Source organism: Pangasianodon hypophthalmus, chromosome 16, assembly GCF_027358585.1.
Source record: "Pangasianodon hypophthalmus isolate fPanHyp1 chromosome 16, fPanHyp1.pri, whole genome shotgun sequence".
Classification (NCBI taxonomy): Eukaryota; Metazoa; Chordata; class Actinopteri; order Siluriformes; family Pangasiidae; genus Pangasianodon; species Pangasianodon hypophthalmus.
In genome coordinates this window covers 5,960,908-5,975,468 of record NC_069725.1, presented here as the reverse complement: position 1 = coordinate 5,975,468, position 14,561 = coordinate 5,960,908, and the positions used below count along the sequence as shown (strand labels likewise).

Here is a 14,561-nt window from a genome sequence, read left to right as displayed (position 1 = left end):
CTTCCATAAATGCTACAGTAAATAAATATCTGCTTAAAGAAAACTTCATCAAATCAAGGATTACACATGTTTATAATCTGTTTATGTGGCACATCTTCCATACTGTCCCTGTGCGAGTTGGTCCTACAGAAAGTTTTTTCAGTCTCACAGAAAAAAATGTTCACATGAGACTTATTGCCCACTACATGAGCAAAGTTCAGGCTCATGAAACTTCTCTTTTTCCACACGTTCACGCGGAAACGCAGTACAGTAATGTGGGTATTTTCAAAATGCGGGAAGTCTATGTAATCTCTGTAGCCTAAAGAATTTACAGGTTTTTATATGCCTTGCAAGCCTGATTTTGTTTGCAAAGAAGAAGTTTCATGAGCCCAAACTTTATGCATGAAGTGTTAATATGCTAAAAAAAAAAGAGGTAAAATTATTTATTACATATACTTATTCAAATAGTGTAGTGGTAGAGGTGGGTTTGGTTAAAATAAGTTTAAAAATAAGTCTAGAACATGGCATACAGAGCATTCATCTGAAAGTTTGATACATTGCTGTGCAACATATGTGTTTGTGCCAGCATGTTGATATTCAATGTATAGAAAGTGCTGCAAATAAATTGCATGTGAACTTTTTTCTGTTAGATTGGACTGGGTAAATCATATTTGAATCATAGTTAACATTGAGAATAACAGTAAAATCATGGTAGTATCAAACCATAGCTCCTATTGTGTGCCATAATAAAAAGATTGTAAACTATGGTGAAATTTTGTGGCGATGATTTTGAAGGCATAATACTCCAGATAATACTACAAGTCACTCTGGAACAGAGGTAGGTGTTAACGTGGAATACTTGAGGTATGTGTTCTTGAGACACTGCAGAAACCTCGATTCCTAGAACATGTAGCAGGTGAAAAGTAACAAGTCAAGTATAATCTTCCTGATTCTCTGACTTTTAGAGGAAATTCCTGATTCTACAGTGTAAGTGTGTGCCAGATATTCATAAACCATCCACACTACAGCCAGCTGGGGTAAATTATGCAGGCATGTAACCACCCATGAGCACATCCATTCAGACAAGCAGGTACATGGGAAATCACATTAAAGTCACATTAAAGTTCCTGTGTGAAGCAGACACTTGTGTGTTGAGTACACAAGACCAGATCTGATTTAAATAGAAGTGTATGACTATGGCAAATGCCATTAACGTAGGCTTGTGCATTGTGGAATGACTCCAGCGGGGTGTTTTATGTGTCAGCATAATTCATTTGACCTGTTTAACAGTTACAGGAGAACGTCCTAAAAACAGCCTGTTTCTTTTCAGTGAGGGGCTCCATCAAGTAGACGTCAAACACAGAGATTTCTCGACAGCTGTTTACAGATTCCTTCCCTGTCCCCAAGCCAGGAAGGACCCATGAACTAAATATTTCATGTAGATCACTGTTTTAACAGACATAACACTGGTTTGAACTTCATGGCGCTATTACAGCTACATTTCTATCTGTCTCAAAAAGATGTCACAATTTATTATTCACTTATTCAGATTAAAGCATGTATTTAGTAAATATTAGGAAGTTATCAGTAACTATAGTAAAAATAATAGGCAAATTATGTAGTTAAAGGTGCATTATTGATTTTTTTTTTGTTTTACTCCTTGAGCCCATTTCCACCCATGTACACAAAGCACCGCCCCAGAACCTATGATCTAGTAGGTCAACCTTCTAGAGTTAGCATGCTACCTAGAGTTAGCATTAGCAAAGGCTGTCATGACATTACTTTCAAACACACTCAGACATTTAGCTGCTTGAAAGCCAAGTTATAACACTATAAACATGAAAATCGGCTCATGTTGATTTATGAGAATGGTCAAGGGTGCCTTTGCCATCTTGTTTTTCTTTGTAATGTGCTCTCATAAGCTTTATGCTCCAGTATTAGCATTGTTAATATAGTTAGTATAGTAAGCTACGTGATAAGCCATTCAGCTGCATAAACGCCAAGTTTATTTCTCTGCAAACAAACTGAGATGGGGTGGAGTAAAGAGTCATTGGGGATTGTCTATAAAAAAGAGGCTGATGTACACACAAACGAGCAGCCACAGTTTTCTAAACGTGTTTTCTCAGCCACATAATACACTTGTATTGAGGCCATGTCTTAAATAATTTTTTATCATGTTCTACATATTTTCCAGGTTATTTGTACTAGCATGAAAAAATTGACTATTGCACCTTTAAGAGAGGAACCAGCTGATGAGCCAGCTGAGTGTTTATAAGAGGTTAAAGATAAAATCCTAAGGGCTTGTGTTTGCATTTCACTATCTAAAAGTGTCTTGCATAATCCATCCTTCTTATATTTCAGGGTCCCAGTGCTATTTTATTGGACTGCGAACTGCTGCAATCCTCAGGACAACGTCCAGGTGTGCTGTCCTGTCCATTAAAAACCCAGGTCATGAAATTCTTAGAAATTCCATTAGGTAATGCAGTGACACTGCAGTGTGCTTTCAGCAGTGTCCTAGAGAGGAGGTCAGTCTGTCCTTCCAGCCTCTCCAACATCCCCATCTGCTGGGCAGCAGGCACATCTCCCCCATCAGCCTTGACCAGCCTGTACCACCTCACATGGCCCCATGGAGCAGGAACTACAGATTTATGGGCTGATGCAAAGTTCAAACTGCCACAGTGTACATATGCCTCTCCCTGAACATGCATGAACAAAAATGCCAACTCGAAAAGACAAAAGTTACAATTAAGTGCACAAGTTTGCACGCAGAATAAAAAAGACAAGGAAATGCCATGTGTTTCAAAGATGTTCTAATGAAACAAATGTGGTCAAAACCATAATTTAATCAAAAACTGGAGATAAAGTTTTGCCTGCAACTGCATCTACAAAATCAATAGGCATAACTCATCTCATTGAATCCTACATATTTTAAAATATTAAAATATCACTTGGCTTTCTTACTGAAATATAATTTAAAGGCTTTGGAAGAACAGTGGGCAGTTTGCTTTAGATTTGATGATCTGGCACAGAAACTGTATTTTCCCTCCATCTGTGCTGTCATGCTGTACATAGCCAAAGGGCACAGCAAATTTTACACTGGCAACAAGTGTCAGGAAACATCTAAGCCAACATTAGCACCATAAGTCAAATCTGGCTTTGACACAACTAAAAGCAGGTGTCTTTTTTAATGCATTCTTTGAAATGCACCCTGTAGACATGGAGGAGTTCTGAATGAGAGAAACTGCCAGCATGGGAAACTGAAATGATTAGCCATAAATCACCTTGTGTTTATTCATCACCCAGGGCAAATCAATGAGATCAGCCAAAGCAAACAATGCAGACATTTCAAACGGGTGCAGATGGCGGTTAACATATTGGTGATATCGAAACATCTATATCTGGCATGCTAGTATGATTTAAGCAATACTGTTCTAGTACACTCTGTCAGTGTGGTGAATCAGACACATTGGCTGGTTGATCAGACTCACTGATCTAAGATCAATTTATCTGGTGATATGAGGCATGGTGTCAATGAGGCTTTACCATTGTGAAATTATGAAAGAGTCCAAAGGAGTAGGACAAGGCTGTCTTTACTCACCGTGTTAAAATTGTGGAAGAGTCCAACACTGTGTGGCGGAGGTGTCTCCATGGGGAACTGCAGGAAGGGCTTCATGTCCAGATGAGGCTGGATCACTGTGGGGGTCCGCAAAAATGTGGGGACTGCCCCTGTTCGGTTGATACTTCCTGTATAAAATAAAGAAAAAAAAGAGTTTTTGAGAATATGATCATCATTTGATTGTGAACAGTTCTGGGAAGGACTAACACAGAAAATCTGAAATAAGGTCAGGCTTTTGCTAGTATTAAAGGTGTAGTTTAGGGTTGAAACACAATGCCACTATCTGTAACTGTATCTGTTTATTGCTCCAAATATCTGTATCTGTATTTGGATTTAAAACTGAAGTGGGCGTGGCCCAAACCAGAAAGGCACAAGACTGTGTTTTAAAATCCCACTCGTGCAATGATTTTTTTTTTTCATTTTTATTTCTTGTTTGTACCTGCCTGATATATTTTCTAACAAATTTAGTTAGTTCTATTTCCCAAAATATAAACAAACTAGTAGCCTAACTTAAAATACCATGACCTTGACCAGGCAGTTACTAAAGATGCTGTTAATGCATCACAAAGCAGCATGGGAGCACCATATACACTCGTGTTAATGACTGTGGTCTGTGTTTGTGCCGCAAGCTTCATATCTGACCTCTCAATCATGCCCACATGAAAGTAAAAACCTTCGCTTGCATGGCTTTTTTGTTGCAACCTGCAGGAACGCAGTCCTGATGCACACCTCTATTCTCAACCAGATGCCTTGTGAACCATTCTGGTAAACTTTCTGAAGAAAAAAAACCTATATTGCCCCTCCTATTTGTATCTGTTCATTCCAAATAATGCATTTGATTACATTCTTAGTATAGTCACTGATGTTAATGGAAGTTAGCTGAAGCTCATTGCTTTGAAACTCAAACTTCACACTTACAGAGCCTTGGCATTACACAGACAGGAGTTTTTGCTATTTTTAGCAATGAAAATGTGAGAAGAACATCACCAAATATTACAAACAGCATTCTGTCTTGAAAAAAAAAAACATTCTGACCCCAACTTTAATTCGGCATATCATTGTCAGTCCTGTGTTATGAAACTGCCCTGTCTCACTAAGCCTCTCTCTTTGCCATCTTCCTCCTTCTGCTCTCTTCTGCCCGTTTTCTCCTTTCCTCACTCCGTCTCTCTTCATTAATCTGCTGCCAGTGCAACCTTGTGGATGAGGCGTTGAAATGAGCGGCTCTTCAGAATGCAGCTTTAGCAAGTAGTTACTTAAAGCTGCTTAATTTTCACAGTTGGATTTTCCTCGCCTCCAGTTCCCAGGAGTCCTAAATCTTTTCTACTCGTCTAGGTCTCGCTCTCTCATCTCCACCTCTCTATTTCTCCCAGACATTTCTCCACTGCTTTTTCAAGATTGTTTGTCAGCCTCTTTTTTGATTCTGCAGTGCACTTCTCAGACGGGTTTCTCAGCAAGAGCCATCAGTGGGTTGGGCGGGGGAGAAAGCCTGCTGTGAATACTTCTGTCACTGAAGGTAGCTGACAGGATGTGACGAGAGGAGAGGAAAAACTGGTAGAAAAGAGGAGAGGAGAAGAGATGAGAGTGGGTTTGAAGGGAAAAATGTGTTTGATGCCGTACAGTTTCAGGTCATGCTCATGTGCTCTTCTTGCTCCTTCTCTGTTGGCGCCTCAGGCCCAAATAATCCTTTGCTTCATTAAGTGATAGTGAGCGTGCAGACCTGCAGGACTCCCTGATGGCAGGGCAGTACACAAACAGCACATGAGAAAGGAGGTGGAACAGGCAGGAATCAGTGGCAGATATAGAAATAGAAAGCAAAAGAAAGAAAATCTGCTTGGTGATAAAACACTGGTGAGAAAGAAAGCTTGTGGGTAGTGTTTAATCCCTCATTAACTCACATAACATTTAGGAGGTACTACAAAATTAAAATTAAAAATTAAAATTATATTGATGAATCTGAGGAAAAATAACCATTTTTTCCAAAATGGCAACTACATTTGGGGTATATTTAGGAACTAATTAGTTCTTGTCAAACTTTGTGCATGTAGAAAGAAAAGATACATTTACAAATTCTCAGCCAAGACCAAGCCATATTTAGCAAGACCAAGGCCCAAGACTACAACAAGTCCAAGTACAAATGCCAATAAATCAAAGACATGTCCAAGCCAATGTGCAAAACATCATGAGACTGGACTTGAGTCCTAGACCTTTGTATGAAAACCTTTGAGTGGTAAAATATGTTCTCAAAGTCAGAAGTACAACCTCTGACTTTGTAAAATCATCCAAGGCTGGTATTATTTTTGTTCATTAGTAAACTGTCACGTCTGATTATGGCACTGCGGAAACCCACTTTGTAAAAATGTTCCTCAGGTCTATGAACCAGCACGATCTCCAGCAGGTGTAGCAAATGAGACACTTTTACAGCTCACATAACTGTTCTGCAGAAGAGGCCAGTGCACCGTGGCGCCCTAGCTTCAAACTGTTTACACCACATACATGGCAGCATACGCTACATGTAACAATATTACAATGAGAGACAGAGAAGATATCAGACCCTTTGCATATTCTCATACCAGCTGTGAAGCAGTACAGAAATTGTTAGAGAGACAGAAGGAGCGACATAGTCATAGAAAGAAATAGCTGAAAAGGCAGGTAGTGAAGCACAGCAGTGGAGAAGGGAGGTATGTGTGTGTGTGTGTGTGTGTGAGTGTGGTTGTCTTTACAGTCTTGAGACTCATAATGTGTTTGACAGTGCACCACAGCCAGAGTGTATAAATCAGGTCCCGGCTGCTTCCTTGCCCTAGTGTATAATTACATCATTAAAATTAAAGCACCCTTTCGAGACCTGGTTCTCACTATAACTCACATTCATACGTGTCCACGCAGGCATGTGTGAGAGATTATATACCGATTTTGTTTACGTACAATACAATGTATGTGTACATATGCAAACATAAACTCTTGTGTGTAATGTCATGATTGGTGGATTAGGTTTTAATCATCAACAGCATTACATACTAATGTAACAAAAACACACACATAATCACATGGACAGCTGTTCCAGATCGAGGGGTTATACATCAATTCAAACAAGAGTGCTGATTAGCCATCACAGCACTATCAGATGCTTTGCTGAAAGACAAACAGCCTTGATGAGGATAGTGTGGTCTTAACAGCCTCATCAAACTCCCACAGAGAGCACCAGCTATGTTGTTGTGTCTCATGATCTAAAATCTCCCCTAGCTTGCCTGAGAACCTGATCAGGGCTGTGGGTGAATGATGGACAGGGCTGTCTGGGGAGATGGGAAGGGGGACAGTGCAGGTTTTGGAAGTCGATAAAACCTTGTGACATGCCAGGAATCCTGCAACACATGCAGAGGGCTATAATCACGCCTTTTAAACAACCCACAGTGCAGGGACTGTGCCAGTGACCACGATATTACAGCCAACAGAGTGTGAGTGTATACGAATACAAACATGGCAAGAGGAAGCAGCTGTAGCTAATGTTACAATTAAAAGAGTTGAAGGAAGATTTAAGAGCTGAGTGTGAATAATAGAGGGTTGGGATTTGGAAAGGGGAGGTGCTGAGATTTTATAAATAGACAGAAGAGCACCGGAAGATCATAGTTGCAGGAAAACAATTCACCAAACTCAAATAACTCTGTGTAACCATGATAAATGGAGGATCAGACATTTCTTTAATAAGTGACACTGTCTTCTTTGGTGCATTTGTTATTTGAACCAATCTTGTGAACACATGATGATGAACATGATGACGGGGATGAACACATTTTAGAGATCCTCAAGAAAGTAATCAAGGAAGTAGTTGAGTAAAATGGTGAGATTTCTATTGTTCAGGTACTACAAAAACAATTTACAAACAGTTCATAATCACTTAGATACATTGGGTCTTTTGGGATTTTTCTCATTAATAGTCCAACAGTCTCAGTTCTGAGGATTCAGTGTTTTGATTGTTCAAAGTGTCTTCAGGGGCAACAAAGGACCAAATAATCTGTCCACGTTTTTAGACATGGGGTGGCAAAGGAGGGGGGCAAGACCACACTAATGGGTGGCACCACCAAGTTATACTATATGGCTAAAAGTATGTGGACACCTGACCATCACACCTATATGTGGGCCTTCCCCAAAGTGTTCTCACAAAATTTGAAGCACACAATTTTCTAGAAGTCTTTGTATGCTGTAGCATTAAGATTTCCCTTCACTGGAAAAAATTAGGGGCCCAAACCTGTTCCAGCATGACAATGTCCCTGTATTAGCATCAAAACTGAAGCTTTGGAACCTGATCTGTTTGAGCAGGGCGCACAGATGAGGAGGTGAAAGACTAACGGACTAAAGCACTGCTGCATCGCTAGCTTTAGCTCTAGCTTTAGCTAGAGATGAAGAACAGGCTAAATCTCAATGGCAATACTATCAGCAAACAAACAGCATTGTAGGCAATGTAGGAAACCAAAAACCAAAAAGAAATAGACCAACATACAGATGAAAGAACTTTCAAACAAAAAATAAAAAAAATCTACTCAGAAATTCATCACAAAATAAAACTTTAAGATCATGTTATAGCTTTGTTCTGCTGGAATCTGGGAACTGTACTATGCTGCTCTAGTCTCCTTCTTTGTCTCAAAAGAAAATAAGAAAAACAAATGAGAGATAAGAGAGAGTGATAAAGGAGGATGGGAGAATTGCTTTCTTTGGAAGAATATAGATACCAGGTGTCCCCCCAGGTGAGCATTCATAAGAGAGAAAGTGAGAGAAACCCCATGCCCTAAAAGGCCAACTGGTGATGGTGTAATCCTCGTTTGTGAGTTCTGCAATGCCGTAGGGTGTCTCTTTTCTCATTTTGGGGTTCCAATGGCTGCACACTAGTATTCGCTATGAGCCAGTAAACACCTATTGGTAAAGTCACTTACAAAAACGCTAGTGTTATTAGCTAGGAACAGTCACAGCAGATGCTTTGTTGTGAGAAAACAATGTTAAGCAGTAACGATGATGAAAAGAAAGATATAAGAGAAAGTATAATGGTATCATGTTTGCATACAGTATCATGGTTGATATGTACATAGGACAAACAGCATACAATAAATAATTAAACCTCGCACCTGATTTCATCTACAGCCTACATCATTCGATATGGATGTCATTTTAATTTGTCAAAGTGATCATCTAGCACATAGGGCTAGAGAATGACTCTCATCTCCATCTGAAATCTGAATAAAAATGACAAACATTTCACTGGCTTTCGCCCAAGCATTTGACTGAGTAATGACATAAAAACTTTATGATGCTGTGTCCCAAATTTTTAGTTTTTTCACCCATTGAGAAAAACTAGCATACTACAGGTTCCCACTTTGTTGAAAACATCTAATTGTGGACTTGAAGGAGAACCACAGGACTTAGGGTGCCATGGTGGGGTTATGGGTCTTCCAGTGGCATATTTCCCTCCCTGTCAGTTTCAAATTCATTGTCAAGGAATAGAGTTTACTAATCCCTTTCGTTTTTACTGAACTAGGTTCGATCATCTCTTTTATGCTTTTTGTTCTATGCTCCCAATAACACAAGGGGTTAAGACTAAGACCCTTCACCCAAAAGAGCTTAATGGCTCATAGAGGAATGAATGAGATGTACAGCATTTGGCAGACACCCTTATACAGAATGACTTACAGAAGTGAAAGGACATTACATTTTACGTTTATCTCATTTATGCAACTTAGCAGTTGAGGGTTAAGGGCCTTGCTCATGGGTCCAGCAGGGGCAGCTGGGCAGTGCTGGGATTTGAACTCATGACCTTCCAATCAGTAGTCCAATGCCTTAACCACCAAGCTTCCACTGCCCTATATGTCCCATAATGACCATGTGCCATGCAGATGCTGCAGGCACAAACTTGACTGGAAGCCCGAGTACAGTTGCCAGTCCCTCCACAGAGACTGCTGTTTGCCCAACACACTCGCCTTACTTATTCAGTTGGTGAAATTTCAGGACACAGCAAGCCACTTGAGTGTGAGATCTAAGGGAGAGTTAAGGGAGCTGCTGAGCATTGTAGTCCAGATACACATATTTGTAACAGTCAAGTAATAGAGAAGAACCATTGCCCTGACTAATTAGTGGCTGAAATATTGATCAGATGAGGAAAACCATGGCTTGATTGGTTAATCCAAACCGAAATGCATTCTGTATTACTCATCAGTAAATGGAGGTGTAAAATAACTGACGTTTGGAAGAAAGACCACGCCTGAGACTCCATCTTCTTCCTAGAAATTTTCATCTATATGTTTCAAAGAAAACAAAGTGACAAAGATCTCATACTTCCCCATCTCCTCACTACTATATGCAACAACTCCTACCCAAGAATCTTTAGTGGTCTGGCTTTTTTAGCCAAAAGCAGAATTCCAGGTCAAATTCACAGAGTTCTCTCCACTTTTGACACTTTTGACAATTCCACAATCAATATTCATATGATTTAGTTGAGGGTGTGGTCTGCACTCTCAAATGTCTTATTGAAGAAATATGCAATAAGCCCATACTGAACATTATCTGCAATTACGTTCACAGCTGTGCAGATGATTCCTGATGAGAAAATGGTATTCTGAAAACATCTTCAGCATGCTTGCATCGTTAGAGAAGAACAAAGCTAAAATGATGGCCACGGTACTCCAGTCAAACAGCTGAAGAGATGAACATTAGGAGGGAATAATGTAGGGCCAGGAAAAAGGCTGTAATTACTGGTGCAGTAAACAACAGTAGGCAGGTGACACCTCTCTCACTGTTTAAATGAACGCTGTAAGCAGGAACATTTGGTGCATGTTTGAGGAGGCAATCAGCAAGGGAAAGACGCATTCGCTCATCATCATTATTTTACCACAGAATACACAATGGCTGTCTCTTCTGACAGTTTAATTATTAAAGGATGGGACTTTAAGCTGTGATATTCTTAACAAGAGTTCCACGTCTCTCCCATTCAGAGGCTATTTGACTGTGCATGGTTTCTTAATTATTATGCCGAGTATTTCATTTTTCATTATGACCATCTGTCTAAAGGCTAGAATCGCTTGCTGTCAAAGCATCAGAAAGGTCCATCACAGTTCAATTATTAACCACTGATTAATCTATCGACACATTTACAACTGTAAAACGATGCAATTGTAACACACTTGTTTTCTCTAAATGCCCACATGCATGTGTGCCTTCATTACATCCACAGACAAGTAGGTAAATTCTCTTAAAAAGAGAACTCTTGCTGGACAGGAAGTAAAAAGTAAAAAAAATGGAACTGAAGTATTTTTCTATTATTATTTTCTCCTTAAGTATACAAAAACTGAAATCTGTGTACACTTAGTTCTACACTGTTACTATAGATGTCAGAGTGTGTGCATGCTACTTCTGTTCATAATATTGTGAGAAAACATGAGTGGGACCTATAGTACAATTGTAGCCCCTGTTATAATTGTAGAACGTCATGCTTCAGAGGTGTTATAGACTGTTAAGAGTAGCAAACGCTGCCGTTGAATCATTCGGATCTCATTCACCTGCTCATTAACATCCATGTCCTTTCAGATCTTCCATCATTTACAAAAACTAACACAGCGAATAGAAGGTAACAGCAGATCTGCTTTATGGAAGTGACTCTAATGCCATTTCTGTGCCACTCTTGAATCTTCTGTGCCCGTCCTGTGCTCAGCTGTGGCTCAGGCTGGAGAAATAACTCATTCATTTAGCCGGTTTAGGGCTAATTAGCAGAGCGCCAGCACAACTCTGCTTTGTATTCCATCACCGTCTCTGCACAGAGGTAGGGGAGAGCCAGAACCTTCACCTTACCGCCAAGACCATACATCATCCAAATAAACCCTCCAGACTAAACCCCACTGCTGTGTCATAGTCACACACACTCCATCTCTCAAAAACACACTGCATGAACTGAACCTGGATATTGTCTTCTTTCACCTGCATGTATTATGCTGCTTCATGCTGCATTCCTCGGTTGAAGATTTACTGCAACACATCTGTTATGAGTGTGTGGGTCAACAGCAGATAAACTAATGCAGGCAATCCCATTATCTCACTGCCAGCACATAAAAGCCATACCAGGTCTCTAGAGAAAGTTCCTCATTAAAGATGTACATTTAATTAGCATGAATCTTTGGCACCGCAATCAGAAAGCAAAAATCATCCTCAAATCCGCAAATGTGCGGCTGGGTCCAGAAACCATTAATGGCCATTAAAAATAATAACAGAAGCATTAATCATTGCAAGCTGAAATAATTCTGATGTAGGCAATGAGACAGTTGTTGGCTCGCAATTATTGATCTGAATAAACATCTTGAAATAGTCATAACCATATAGTTCAATGTGCCCTGACAATTATTATAATTCAAAAAATAATACAAAAAATAATATTTAAAATATTTTTATAAAAAAAATAAAAAATTTAAACTCATTGTTGTTAAAATCATAGCAGGAAAAGTATATTTTGCCAAAGAAGTTCTCTACATTATATCAACTATATTAGACATGTTACATGATTAGGCCAAAGGCACGTAAGACAATCTACGGTCGTCTACAGTTTTTTTTTTAATAATTATCATACTCTTACATTTGTTTTGCTTCCAGAAGATTCTTTCTAAATGTGCTCCTTTTTGAGTGTAAATTCTCAAAAATCTTTCTGGTTTCTTATCCCAAGCAATTTTGAATGGTAATTAAGGTTTTTTCAAGTTTTTTATGGTATTATTCATTTTGTAACTTTTAACTGTAAAATAAATTCCACTTACCCTCCCAGTGCATATTTATTTTATGAATATGGAATAGTGAATATTGAAATATTAGACTTATTATTAAAGAAATATTATCTTTAAGGTACCCATATTATTAGTAATTTTGAATAATAAATTGTAAAATAATAAATTGTTTGAAGTATTTTATTTAATTATTCCACAGCTAAGAAGCTTCCTAATTCAAGTCTCAGGATCTATAATTATAGAAAAATACACAATTTAGAAACACCGCTAATTCTTCATGCCAACCTGAATAACACAATATTACTAACATTAGCTAGCTAACTGCTAGTAAACAAGTGAACACTTGTCGCAAGTGGGAATCTCAATTCGCAATGTCATTTAAAAAATTTTAAAAATTTATTTAAATGGTTTTAACCAATCAATTGTAGCTTTTAGAATTTTCAAGAAAACACTGTAGTCATTGTCTGATCGAAAGATAACACATGAGGTGACACATGAGGTGCTATTTTTTTACTGCCAGAATTTCCTTACATTTTTACATGTGTTTTATTTTAAAGTTTCAGTTTCAGTAAAGTTTTAAAGCTTTATTTTAAAGTCATCATTTGGTTAAAAAAAAAGAGCAGCACCTTTCCTAAAATCTTTGCACACCTGGACAGTCTCATAACATGTGCATTAGCGTATCAGAAGTGTCTAGACTCTAACCAGTCATTTAAAATCTGTAAGCAGCGCCATGGGGTTAGATCATAGCCTATACCTTGATTGGGCCTTGATCTCAGTTCACCTGCAAAAACTGGATCTAATATATTTTCAGTGCGAGAAGAAGACAACATTCAGTCTGTCATAAAAAGGCTATAATCATTTGAGGCATCCAAAATGTTCAACACAGTCCCAGCATTAGCTAATTTATTAATCTCTATACTAAAGTTGCTCTACATTTGAATCAAATCCAAGTCACTTGGCTTTTAATGTCTTCTACAGTTTCCAAAGACTGACACACTGGGTATAAATTCGAACCCTGGATGTTCTTTACATAGACAATAGGGAGCGACACCCTCTCTCCAGGGCTTAAAAATAAATCTAGGTTGTGTACACTAGATTTTAGAAAAAAAAATCCTGTACTTGTCTATTCTTGTATGCATACATTTGACATTTGCTGGTTCCACTATAGTTTCAGTGTGGAACTGAGAGTAAATCTGCCTACACCTGAGTGGTAGAAAAAATCTGAATCTGAAAGAAATATCTCAAAGTGAAAGTTATTTATTTAATTTTGTAAATTTAAGAAACAGATAATTATGTGTATGTCAAACACTTTCTAAGCCAAAACGTATTAATATACAGTACAGTAATAGTATGGCGAAGTGATGTGTAATGACTGAGATACACTGCCAAAAAAAAAAAAAAGACATTGCTTTAAAAAAAAAAAACAAATTTAGGGTATATCTGTAGAAGTTAAATGCTGCCTCAGTGTGTCAGGCTTGGTCATTACTCTAGGCACTGGACCTTATTGCAATTCAACCAATTGTGAATACCTTCTTTCCTGCCTATGTACTGTTCAGAGACAGTTACATAAGCACATTAATGAACAATACAGCACTATTCAAAATCTAATCACAATATTTCTGATTTTACATTTATAGACACAATAACACTGAATGAATTACATATTGTATAATGCAGTGTCAATCCAGCTCTCTGGATTTTCAATTTGTGATTATTACAACCTGCTGTATTGAATGATTCATTTGACTTGGCCTGTTTTTTTTTGTTTTTTTTTATGAATGCATCCACACAGACCTATATTCATATGTATCTACAGTACTGTACCCTTTTTTTTAACATAACCTTTGTTTTATACACTATATGGCCAGAGGTTTATGGACACCTGACCATCGCACCCATATGTGCTTTTGAATATCCCATTCCGTATTTAGCCCCTTTTTGCTGTTGTAATAAACTCCACTCTACTGGGAAGGCTTTCCACTACATTTTGGAGCATTGCTGTGGGGATTCAGCCACAAGAGCATTAGTGAGATCAGACACTGATGTTGGGTGAGGAGGCCTGGGGTGCAGTCGGTATTCCAGTTCATCTCAAAGGTGTTCAGTGGAGTTGAGGTCAGGTTTCTGTGCAGGACACTCGAGTTCTTCCACACCAACCTTGACAAACCAAGTCTTCATGGATCGCTTTGTGCACAGGGACATTGTCATGCTGGAACTGGTTTAGG

The 14,561-nt window shown here is 38.6% G+C and overlaps 1 protein-coding gene across 2 annotated transcripts in view; it reads right to left on the bottom strand.

The window, feature by feature from the left end:
• Positions 1-14,561, bottom strand: part of znf385a (zinc finger protein 385A) — a 77,617-nt gene that overhangs the window by 27,801 nt on the left and 35,255 nt on the right. For both annotated transcript variants that reach the window (XM_026920896.3, XM_026920897.3), the window contains exon 2: positions 3,578-3,723. In XM_026920896.3, coding sequence (XP_026776697.1) covers positions 3,578-3,723 — 146 coding nt within the window. The remainder of the gene's footprint in view (positions 1-3,577; positions 3,724-14,561) is intronic.